Genomic DNA, 12,606 nt, shown 5'->3' on the forward strand with positions numbered 1-12,606 from the left:
AGCATGATCTTGGGAAAGTTACCCTCTCTAACACCTCAATTTCTTCATCAAAAATGAGGATTATATGCCTATATAATATACATATATAATAACATACATATAACATGTGTGTATATTATATATAATAACTGCACTCACTACCTACCTCATGGAGTTGTTTTGAGGGAAATGCTTTGAGAGCCTTTAAGGTCCGAGTGACCAGGAGCTGCTCTCATCATTCCAGGATGACCCTGGGATGTCTCCAAATAGGCATATCATTTGAATTTATTTTATTTTTTGTTTTTTTTTTCCCATGGTTCCATGATTCTTGTTGTCTCCCTCCCCTCTTCCCTGCCTACTCCTGGAGCCAACAAGCAATTCCACTGTGTTATCCAGGTATTATCACTCAATACCTATTTCCACAGTCTTCATTTTTTTTGTCTTTTAAAACCCAAACTCCAACTTTATCCATATAAACAAGTGATAAATCATATGTTTTCTTCTGGTTTAAATAGACATTTCAAACTAGAAGACCCAGGAGGAGCTCAAACCCTCTGTGTCCAAAGCAGAATTCATGACTTTTATAGTGAAATCCCACCCCATCACCATCAAGGGTGCCGCCATCTTTCAGGTCACCCAAGTTTCACAACTCCAGATTCCTACTTGTCCCCGTACTCTTACTACACATGTCCAATCATTTGCCCAACCTTGTCTCACTTCTCTCTTATTTCTCACCAATAGGGCCCTTCATTCTCCTCACACAACTCCCACTCTATCCCAAATGGCTTCCATTTTGCTTGTCCTGCCTTTAGACTTCCCTTCCCAATCCATATGCCCACAACAGCTGCCAATGTGATTTCGATCAGTTGAAAGGAAGTCCTTAGTCACTCTCCTGCTCTGTAAACCTGACTGGCTACCTATTATCTCTAGGACCAAATGTAAACTTTAAAGCCCCTTATAAAAGAGCTCTTTCCTACTTTTTCCATCTTCTTATACATCACTTATACACGTATACATGGCCAATCTGCTATTCTTTTCTTCTTTTTTTTAAACCCTTTTTTAAAACCCTTACCTTCTCTCTTAGAATCAATACTAAGTAATGGTCCCAGGGCAAAAGAGTGGTAAGGGTTATGCAATTGGTGCATAAAAGTGACTTGCCCAGGGTCACACAGCTGGGAAGTATCTGAGACCAGATTTGAACCCAGGACCTCCCATCTAGACCTGGATTGCAATCCACTGAGCCTCCCAGGTGCCCCCAACTTGCTGTTCTTGATCCATGACCCTACATTTCCCACCTTTTCACTGTCATGCCTGGAATGCTTTTCCTTCACACCTCTGTCTGAGTCTTCTTTCAAAATAACCAACTATCACTTTTTTTCCCATTATAGTAAATAAAAGTGAATAAATTTATTACAGCACCTACTATGTGCTACACACTGTGCTAAACATTTTACAAATATCTCCTTTGATCTTTGTGCAAGGGAAATGTGATTATTATCCCCATTTTACCATTGAGGAAACTGAAGCAAACAGAAGTTAAGTGACTTGGAGGGCAGCTGGGCAGCTCAGTGGATTGAGAGCCAAGTCTAGAGATGGGAGATCCTGGGTTCAAATCTGGCCTCAGATACTTCCTAGCTGTGTGACCCTGGGCAAGTTACTTAACTCCCATTGCCTAGCCCTTACTGCTCTTCTGCTTTACACAGTATTGATTCTAAGATGGAAGGCAAGGTTTTTAAAAAAAGTTAGGTGACTTGTCCAGGGTCACACAGAGCTAATGACTGAATCTGGATTTGGACTCAAGACTTCCTGACCCTAGCCACTGGGATACCTGCCCCACTGCCTCTGCTGACCTCTTCCTCCAGTACCCTAGCTTCTGGTCTCCTCTGTTCCATGACCTCCTTGCATTATATATATATAATATAATTCATATAGTCACAGAGACACAAGCTGCCTCTGCATTAGAATATAAATTCCTTGCTTGCCGAGGCTGTATTTGCCCTTCCTTATACCCTGCCACTCTTAGCAAAGTGCCTGGCAATTGTTGATTATCATCCTCAACCATGAAGCAAGTCCCACCCATGACCAATAGCCAAATAGTTTCAAGTCTTCTGGAGTAGAAAGAAGAAGTCTCTGATGCTAAGACCAGGGCTGGCTTCAGGTGCAGAGAAGAACTGAGATTCCCTCGCTGGACCACTGGCGTGGGGATGGGGATGGGGCAAGGAGCAGAGAGAAGGGCAATACCTCTTCGCTGGTGAACTCCGGGGCATTGTCATTGACGTCGTCCACGTAGATGACGGCGATGGCGGTGTTGGTGAGCCCTTCCCCAGACATATCGGCCACCTGCAGCGTCAGGTTATATACTCCGACCACCTAGGGGAGGGGGAAAGAAGGTCGGGGCAAAAAAACAGAGCGAGACCAGAGATAAAGGTACCTGCCAAAGGGCACCAACCATCTGGAAACCAGCTCACCCATGCTCCTGAGTGGTGCCCAGAGGGCATCCTTGGGGACCAGGGGGCCAGCTGGGGTTGCAGAATGAGGAGGGGGAGATAGAATTCTTGGGGCATCAGGATCAGGTTCTGAAAACCAGCTGTGCCCTAGACTGTGGACCAACACCAAGAAGTAATAAGACTAAGCTTCAGAGCTCCTCCAAGCGCCCTCCCTTCCTAAGTGGTGCTTGGTGGCAGTGCGCTGGCTCAGGTATAGGACATCATGGAAGGAAGGCTGACTCCTGGGTGAAGTGATGAGCCTCCATACTTCAGTTCCCCCCTCAAAACCCTCTAAATAAAAGGAAATTGGTGCAAATGAAAAAGTTCCCCCTTCTCCCTTCTGTGGACAAACTCAAAGCTAGAAGAGGGCACTGGGGGCAAGGCACCACATTAGTTCTGCCTGGCAGAGAGGACTCTGCCCTTCCACTACCAGTGTGGGCACACCTTCCCAAGCTGCCTGGGCTGCTCAAGGGATCAAGTGATGGAGTTATTGCCAGGAACACCCGAGTTCAAATCCTGCTTCAGACACTAGTTGGGTAACCCTGGGTAAGTCACTTAATCTCTCTCACCTTCAACTTCCTTATCTATAAAATGGAAATAAAAAAGGCACCCCCCAACTCCGCAGTCCTGTGAATAAGACAATATGTGTAAGACTCTTCACAGACTTTAAGTGCTGGCTATTATGATTATTAGAAAAGCTCCCAGACATCACCAGTGCTTGGGATAGTGGGTTAGACTTTGCTCTTCTTCCAGAGCAGGGATGCCCCCCTCCATGCCCTTTTGGGGAGCGTCTGTCTGGGACTACGATATCACCCAGGCAAACACTCAGGGGGTCCATGGGGAGCCCCACGTTCTCTCCCAGGGCCCTCACCTCTCTATCCAGCCCCACTTGCACAGTTCGGATTTCCCCCGTAAGCTCGTCGATGCTGAAGTGCTCGGTCTCGCCCTGGTCCAGGATGGAGTATCTCAGGGCTGCGTTGTCTGTGTCTGGGTCATCGGCATCGGTGGCCTCAGCCTTTGTTACATAGGTGCCTGGAGGGACAGACGTACTGACTTGCAGGGGCCTCGCTCCCCAGAGGCAGATCGAGGGCCCCAACACTGGCAACCCCATCAGCGGCAGAGAACTTCCTTACTTGGCAACCCTGGTAGCCGTGGCACAAATACACGCTACCGGAGCAGCCACACATGAACGAGTCTCTACGTCATGTGAGGGAGCCCGGTGCGTTTTCTAGGCAAAATGAAGAGGGAGAGCCGTTGGGGATGTCCCAGTGTCAACGGGGGCATCATCCAGGTGAGCCAGCTGAGGTTGGCAACGCCCCAGGATTTGCACAAACAGGATTAGTTCAATGTTTTCCAACCTTTTAAAGCCTGAGCTTTTCCTGGAGCCGATGGCACAGAGAGCAAGCAGTGGGGCAGAGAGGAGAGAGAAGGCGAATTCAATTTCAGTAAAGAAATCACCCAGCATCCAACAGAAACAGTGCCCAGTGCCGAGATTAGCTCTGGTCTGGGAAGCAGAGAACTGATCCTGTTATATTTCCATATGCCACAGCTGCCCTGGTGCGTTTTGATAAGCTCGGAGGTGGGGAGGTCACCCTCCTCTTTATTGCTAAGACGTCAGCCCCTTTGCTCTGCACAGGTGGCCCATATTTATTTTCCAAAGCACGGCTGACATTTTGATGAAGTTTTGCTTTTTTTTTTTTTCATGCATTCCATTTTGGGATCTTTTTAAGTTTTGAAAACTCCCAGTAAAATATGGGTGTTCACCCAGATGGTCCCTGGCCTCATTTGAATGACCCCGTTGACTTACACTGAGCCCTTTAAAGGAATTTCTAAGCTTTTGGAAGCTGGGACGGTTATTGTATACTCAGGATCTTATCCCCCGTGCCACAAGGTATGTACTGGGGCATCTTTGCTAGCCTACTAAGGTTAGGGCACCTAGTTGGGGAGGGGAGGGCTGACCAGCCTTACCTGGGATGGCTCCCTCTAGGATGTGGCCAGTGAATACTTCCTGTTGGAAGACTGGCCGGTTATCGTTCTGATCCAGGACCACAATCTCCAGGTCAGTCGGATCCTCCAGGGTGGACCCTCCCAGATCCAGGGCAAAGGCCTTTAGCTAAGAGAAGAAGAGAACTGGGGCTGGCACTGTGGGCATTTTGTCCAAGCAGCCATGTGAATGGATAGTGCAATGAGTTTGGGGCAGCTATCTAGGGATCGGGGGTACTGATGTTTGTTGCTCCATCACTAACTAGGTGACTTTGGGAAGGACACTTTGGGTCTCGGTGTTCTTGGGAGAATATGCTTATCCGTGTATGGATGGGCTCTGGGTGGGCCTGCCTTTGCATGATCGCTGGTCTTCTAGTCTAAAGGGCTAGAGGCTGTGCTCCAGGCTAGGACCCTCACACACCTCTTCTGTTGAGCCCAAGAATGGGTCAAGAGCACTGAGAAGGACCCTGACCAGGGGACGTAGCACTGGGTTAGGCTGTGGGGGGTGGGTGAGGTTCAAATTGATTAGGCGATCACCATTCTGGTTCTTCCTGCCAGCAGCCCTTACCCTAAAGTGGTCAGTCTTCTCTCGGTCCAGCATGGCATTGAGGAACACTTTCCCGGTGAACTTATCAATGGAGAAGATTCCAAAAGGTTCTTCATCCACCCCTGGGCCCTTAATGCTGTAGATGACACCACCCTGCTGTTGTTTATCCGACTTTATCTGTTCCAGGAGAGAAAACTGACTGGTAAGAGGCAGTGCTATGGTATAGAACAGTGATGGTGAACCTTTTAGAGGGGTGGGTGAGGTGAGAAATGTCCTCCGGTGAGGGGGAGGAGAGCAGCCTGGCCCCATGTCCCTCTGGTTTTCTAGTAATAAACTCTGTGCTGAGGGATATGGCATGTGTGCTCACAGAGAGGGCTCTGAGTGCCCCCTCTGGCACATGTGCCATAGGTTCACCACCACAGGTATAAGAGAACAGATATTGGATTTGGGCTCAGAGGAGCTGAGTTTAAATCTTGCCTTTGACTTTTACTCCCTATGGAACCTTGGACAAGTCACTTAACCCTTTCTGGATCCTCAGTTTCCTTATCTGTAAAGTGATGGCATTGGACTAGACCTTTAAGGTCCCTTCCAATTCCAATTCTGAGCTCAGGGGCATAGATATTAACTCCAGATTCTGTTGTGATTCCTTCTGATAGAAGATGCATTTGTATGAATTCATAGACATCCTCTGATTCTGCCCTGGGGTATCTGGGTTTTAGAGACTATTTCCTGGCAGATAGTGTGTAGGGGCTATTATCCACCAAGACATTCTGGTTGAGGGTAAAAAAAATACCTCATCTTTACATAGTGAAATCTTTCCTTTCCTTCAAGGCTCAGGTCAGGTGCTACCTCTTCCAGGAAGCCTTCCCTGCCATCCCTCTCCCACCCACTGCATTGAAAGTATTTTGCCCCTTCTCAAAGATTCCTCTTTGCCCCTATCACATTTTACCCTGTATTATATCTATTTATTAGTTTGTCACTTCTATCCCTATCCCATCCCCAACCCTTCCCCATTAGACCATGAGAAGCTCAAGAGAAGTGCATGCCACTTATTTCATTTTTGTATCCCCAGGACCTGGCACGATGTCTCATAGAAGGAAGGCTCTTAATAAGTGTTTCCTGTTGAGGACTAGGGTGACTGGCTCACCCTTACCAGGTCTGCCCCCACCTCAGCCTTCTGCCCCATTCCTCAAGGATTCTGGGAAGTCTGGGAGAAGTTTCTGGCTTCAGTTGGGAAAATCATAGAGACCTTGGGGTGGGAGGTGGGAATTGCTCTTGGACACTGGCAGGAATGCCGAGTTCTGTGGAGGGCTGGTGCCCTTCTCTCCTCTCCTGCACAGGGTGGTGGAATGGGTACAAAGCCTGTCCTCTGCCCCTTGACCCAGACTCCTGATTGTCTCCTTATCTGCCCCTTACTAACCTGCACCAGGGTGTAGGGAATCTTCTTGTGGTTCTCAGACACGCTGATGGGCGGAATGACCCAGGCTCTTCGAACTCGATTCAGCCCCGTTGGATGTCTCCAGAGATAAAAGGGGCCAGGAGGCTCAGACCTCCCTGCCGAGAGGCTGAGACCCTAGAATCAGGAAATGAAAGTCACTGGAGCCATGATCTGATTCCTGCTCCCCAAGAGGGCTGGTTTTACCATTACCCCACTGTTTTTCCTGAACAGGAAATGAGTCAGGGGCAGCCTCCTAGATGCAGAGGAGACCCCAGTGCAGAAAACTGGGGAACGAGGAAAGCCTTTGCCAGCAGCACAGAAGGTGAGCTTCATGGGACATTAAGAGCTGAATGGGATGCTAAGCTCTAAGCCAGCTGGAAGCATCCCCAGGAAGTGTGACCCCTGTGCTGTGTGCCCAGGAGTCTGGACCACGGCTATGGCATATTGGAAAGAAAAGTGGATTTAGAAAAGAAAACCTGAGTTCAGGAATAGCCTCTGCCAGCTAATAGAGAGGCAACTAGCAAGGGAGGGGAGGAGAGTGAGTTAGAAAGGGAGACAGGCAGACAGACAGAGACACAAACAGACAGACAAATGAAAGAAGGTTCAAGGAGTATTAAGCAGGGCTCTTTGTTGGGGACCCAAATATCAGTGAGACAATCTCTGTCTTTAAGGAGCTTATGTTCTTATGGGGGAAGATACCTAAAGGGCTGGTAGTGAGTTGATAAAACCCCAAGAGAAGCCTGAGATCGATGTTTAGCTCTGACACTTCTTAGGTGTGTGACTATGAGCGAGTCAACTGATCTTTCTGTTCCTCAATCTGGTCTATGGTGATACTCTCACTACCAACCTTGTTCTGAGGACTGAAGGCGATAATTTGCCCTAACTGAATTCCTTCCCATCCTCTCTAGCAGATTGCCCCTTCCCCCTTATCATCCCCATTCTCTCACTAATCCTCCATCTCTCTGACTACAAACATACCTGTGTCTCCTCATCCTTAAACTGATAAATGGGCAAAAGAGAGGGACAGTTTTTGGAAGAAGAAATCAAAGTTAATATAAGTATATAAAAGGGTAAAATGAAAAATGTTAGAGGGAGTGTGGGAAAATGGGGATACTGATACACTGTTGGTGGACCTGTGAACTGATGTAACCATTTTGGAAAGCAATTTGGAATTATGTTCAGAAAGTCGTAAGATTGTATATACCCTGTTTCCCAAGGAGATAAGGAAAAAAGGAAAAGAACTTATATGTTCCAAGATATTTATAGTAGTTCTCTTTGTGGTGGCAAAGAACAGGAAACAGGGGGATGTCCATTAGTTGGGAAATGGCTGGACAAATTGAGGTATATGATTACAATGGATGCTGTAAGAGGATGAGCAGATTAATTTTTGAAAAAAAAAAAAAACAACTTGGAAAGACCAGCATGAAATAATGAAGAGTGAAATAAGTAGAACCAAAAGATCATGATATACAGCTACAGAATGCAATTTGAAGAATAACCTATGAATGACCACCTCTAGAGAATGAACTGAAAAATGGAAACGTGAAAGACATAATCTACACATATATATTTTTTTGTTGGGTGATACTTTCTATGGTATGGGGAGGGGACAGCTGAGATACATGGGAACAAATTCTAGTAAAACAAAACAAAACAGAAATTCTTACTTGATTTGACCATCCCTGTTAGCCATCATTCTATATTTTCCTTCCTTTCATGACTAACATTTTAATTTTATTTTTTATCTACTACATGTAAACAAAAATTTTTAACATTCATTTAAAAAATTTTGAGTTCCAAGTTCTTTCCATGCTTCCATCCTTCCCATCCTTGCCCTCTTCTTGAGAAGGCAAGCAATTTAATATAGATTATACAAAAGCTATTATGCAAAATATTTCCATATTGAAAAAGAAAATGCAGACCAAAAAATTCATGAATAGTAAAGTAAAAAAAAGTGCTTCGATCTGCTATCATATTCCTCCAGTTCTTTTTCTGGAAGTAAATAGCTTTTTCAACATAAAGCCTTCAGAATTGTCTTGGGTCATTGTATTGCTGAGAATAGCTAAGTCTTTCACAATTGATCATCATATAATATTGTTGTTACTATGTATAATAATTCTTGGTTCTGCTCATTTTATGTTGCATCAGTTGATATAGGTTTCCCCAGGTTTTTCTGAAAGCATCTTGCTTGTCATTTCTTATATTCCATCACAATAATATACCACAACTTGTTTAGACATTGTGTAATTGATAGATATCCCCCCAGTTTCCAATTCTTTGCCACCACAAAAAGAGCTGCTACAAATATTTTTGTACAGCCCTAGTAGAGATGTTGCTGGGTCAAAAGGTATGCATGGTTTGGAAGCTCTTTGAGTGTAGGTCTGTATTGCTCTCCAGAATGGTTGGATCAGTTCACAACTCTACCAATAATGCATGACTAACTTTTTTGAAAAAGCCATCTAAATTGATGTTTCTACTTCCTCTTCTTTCACTCTCTCCTAAAACTTTGCAATCTGGCTTCTGGCCTCATCATTTCACTGAAACTTCCCTCTCCAAAGTATTCTTTTATTGCTAAATCAAGTTGCATTTTCTTAGTATCCTTCTTGACTTCTCTGTAGCTTTTGATACTGTTGGCCAACTTCTTCTCCCAGGTAGTCTTTTCTCTTTTCATGAGCTATTCTTTCCTGGTTCTCCTGGGTATTTGCTTCTTCTTAGTCTCTTTTACCACATCTTCATCTAGGTCATATCCAGAAACCATGGCTGACCCCTGTTCCTTAGGTTTGTTCTTGACTCTCTCTTTCTTCTTCTTCTAGCCCAGTGATTCCCAAAGTGGGCTCCACTGCCCCCTGGTGGGTGCTGCAGTGATCCAGGGGGGTGGTGATGGCCACAGGTGCATTTATCTTTCCTATTAATTGCTGTTAAGATTTAAAAAAAAAATAATTTCCACGGCACTAAGTAATATTTTTTCTGGAAAGGGGGCAGTAGGCCAAAAAAGTTTGGGAACCACTGCAATAGACTATCATGCTTGATGATGTCAAGAGTTCCAGAAGATTATGCTGATGATACTCACACCGATTGACCTGCTCCTAATCTCTCATTTCACATCTCCAGCTACCTGTTGGATATCTCAAAATGGATGTCTCATAGATATCTTGAACTCAACATGTCCAAAACTGAACTCGGCATGCCCAGCCCTTACTGCACCATCCTACCCCTCTTAACTTCTTTATTCCTGCTGAGGGTGCCACCATCTTTCCAGGCACCCAGGCTTACACGTGACTCTTCTCCATGTAGTTGGTGATCCAATGATACTGGCCTCAGCCCATCTCCTGAGAGCTCCTTTTCACTCCCTCTGTGTCCAGGGTTCTCTCCCTCCTCATGGCAGCTTCCTGGCTTCCCTGGAGGTTCAGCTCGAATCCTACCTTCTTCCAGAGGTCTTTCCCAGTCCTGTCCACTGTTTGTGCCTTCCCTCTAAGATTACCTCCACTGACACTGGAGATGTCTCATCTATGTAGAGTCGTTTCTATATTAGAATGCAGCCTCCTAGGAAGCACACACCTAGCACTTAGCACAGTGCCCAGTACACAGTAGGCACTTAATACTTGTTTGTTTATACCGTATTTTGTTAATTTGTTACTTGTTAATTATGCTGTATTTTGTTAACTTCAAGTGTTATATATGTGTAATCATGGAAATTCATAGCATTTATGTAGCACCTACTGTGTGCCAGGTACCGGGTTAAATGCTTTATCATAATTACCTTATTGCTATAATAAACAAGAATAATAGCAATGATAGCTGGCATTTATAGAGTGCCTACCATGTGTCAGGCACTGTGCCAAGCCGCTAGCTCATAATTATCTCACCTGATCTTCACAACCACCCTGGGAGTCAAGGGCTATTATTATCCCCATTTCACAGGTGAAGAAACTGAGGCAAATGGTGGCTTGGTAATTTGCTTAGGGTTCCACAGCTAGGAAGTATCCGAGGCTGAATCTGAAGTCAGGTCTTCCTGGGAGTCAGGAAGGCTCCTTCCCAGCTGTGTGACCCAGGGCAAATCACTTTACCTCTGATTGCCTGATGGAAGGACCCTTTGGAGAAGGAAATGGCAAACCACTCCAGTATTTTCGCCAGGAAAACCCCATGGAATGCTACAGTCGGAGAGGTCACAAAGAGTCAGAGGCAGCTGACTAACAACTTCCCGACTCCAGACCCAGTGCTCTAGCCACTGGGCTATCCAGCTGCGGAAAGTAAATGATTATTATTATTGCTGTTGTTATTATTGCTTTTCCTCTTAGGGTCCCCTCAGGGGAACAGGAAAATGGAAGACAAATTCCTTGCTGGGCTTTGGGCTCCTGGGGAGCCCCACAACACTCTCTCTATAACTGTATGCCTATAATGGGCAGCCCTTATTTGCTGCTCCCCAATCCTTGCCTTAGGGAAATAACCCCCCCTCCCACTCTCTGGGGCTCTGCCTATGTGAGCAGCCTCGGGGATGAGGGTTCCTCTGACCCGATTTCCCCTGAGCGGCTGTCCTCGTCCAGTAGAAGAAGGGCTGATCTCTTAGCCATAGGACCCAAGTTGGAATCCCAGCTCTACTATTTCTTAGCTGGGTGACCTTGGGCAAGTCACTCTCTGGACTTTGGTTCTCTTATCTGTAAAATGATGGCCCCTGGGGGCCCTTCAGCTCGAAATCTGTGCCTCTGGGACATCGAGTAGTCAGTTGGTGAGGGGCAAGGGGAGAAGGAGAGGGGGGCAGACCCTCACGGACAGGCTGCCGGACCCCTTCTCTTCCCGTCCCTTTCCCAGAGTGGCGAGGACCCTCCACACTTGGCTCCTCCTTCTTTCCCTCAGCTTAGGGGTGAGCGGCTCTTTACCCGAGGGAGAAGGGGGAGGCACCTGATGAGCCAGCACAGCTGCAGAGAAAAACAGCTGGGCTCAGGAACCTGGGGCTTAACCCCCGGGGGGCCCCGTTTTCCCATGATCCCTCCTGCTGAAGGATGTATTCGTCTGAATTCATATATGTTCCAAGAGCTAGAGGGATGGTTGGGCGGGAGGAGGCGTGGCGTGGGGAGGAGATTTGGGGCTGGTAGGAAAGCCCAGTGGAAGGGGCGTGTGCCGAGGTGGTTGGCGGCTGGCCAAGGCTGGGACCTTGAGGGGTTCTTGGTGGTCTGAGCCAGGGATGGCGGAGGGGGATGGAGGGACTCTGCTCGCAAACTCCAGTCTTTCGCTCTTTTGGCCGTTCTCCTTCCGAGGTTCTCTTGGGCATTACCGGCTGGTGCTCCTTGTCCACCCCCCAGCCCTCACCCCTGGGGGCTTTGACCAAGAGACTCCCTTTGGCCCGCTACAGGCCAAGGGCTGGGCTTGCCAGCTTCCCAGACTACCCAGGATTCTCCTGGAAGCTCCTACAGATTGCTGGCTCCCGGGCTGAGTGGCTTTCCAGGAGGGACCCCGGGGAACCGGCAATCATCTTGGTTAGACACGAGCCCGCCCTGGGGATCACACGCAGCGGGCACGCACTAAGGGAATTCTCCTAACGCCACCTAATCTCCTCCCCCTCCACCCATTCATTCCACAGACAAGGCTGTGGCCATGGCAGTTTGGAGCCTGAATGGCCAGGAGAAAGTATTGATTATATCAGATTTTAAGTGAAAAGAAACCTCAGAGGCCACCTAGTTCAATCCCCTCGTTTTACAGATGAGGAAACGGAGTCCTAGAATGCTTACAAGTGTGTTACCCAGGGAAGCTAGGTAGCTCAGTGGATGGAAAGCCATGTCTAGAGACAAGAGGTCCTGGGTTCAAACTTGCCTCAGATACTTCCTAGCTGGGTGACCTTGGGTGAGTCACTTAATCCGAATTGCCTAGCCCTTCCTACCTTTTTTTTTTTTTTTTTTTAAACCATGGAAGTATTAATTCCAAGACCAAAAGGGAAGGGTTTTAAAAACAAACAAATAAACAAACAAAAGCCAAGTGACTTACCCAAATAAATATTTACTAAGCACCTACTTTGTGCCAGGCCCTGTAATGACTGCTAGGGATACAAATATGGAAAAAGAAAAAAAAGACAGTTTCTGCCCTCAAAGAGTTTACAATCTAGGGGCAGCTGTGTGGCTCAGTGGATTGAGAACCATGCCAAGAGACTGGAGGTCCTAGGTTCAAATCTGGCTTCAGAT

At 46.7% G+C, this 12,606-nt stretch overlaps 1 protein-coding gene across 1 annotated transcript in view; it reads right to left on the minus strand.

Annotated features, from left to right (window-relative positions):
• The window catches only part of CDH15 (cadherin 15), a 96,784-nt gene that overhangs the window by 7,084 nt on the left and 77,094 nt on the right, over nt 1-12,606 (minus strand). The window contains exons 2-6 of the mRNA XM_044659387.1: nt 6,416-6,512; nt 5,017-5,172; nt 4,434-4,578; nt 3,337-3,497; nt 2,221-2,349 (exon numbers count right to left, since the gene is read on the minus strand). Coding sequence (XP_044515322.1) covers nt 2,221-2,349; nt 3,337-3,497; nt 4,434-4,578; nt 5,017-5,172; nt 6,416-6,512 — 688 coding nt within the window. The remainder of the gene's footprint in view (nt 1-2,220; nt 2,350-3,336; nt 3,498-4,433; nt 4,579-5,016; nt 5,173-6,415; nt 6,513-12,606) is intronic.

Source organism: Gracilinanus agilis, chromosome 2, assembly GCF_016433145.1.
Source record: "Gracilinanus agilis isolate LMUSP501 chromosome 2, AgileGrace, whole genome shotgun sequence".
Taxonomy (NCBI): Eukaryota; Metazoa; Chordata; class Mammalia; order Didelphimorphia; family Didelphidae; genus Gracilinanus; species Gracilinanus agilis.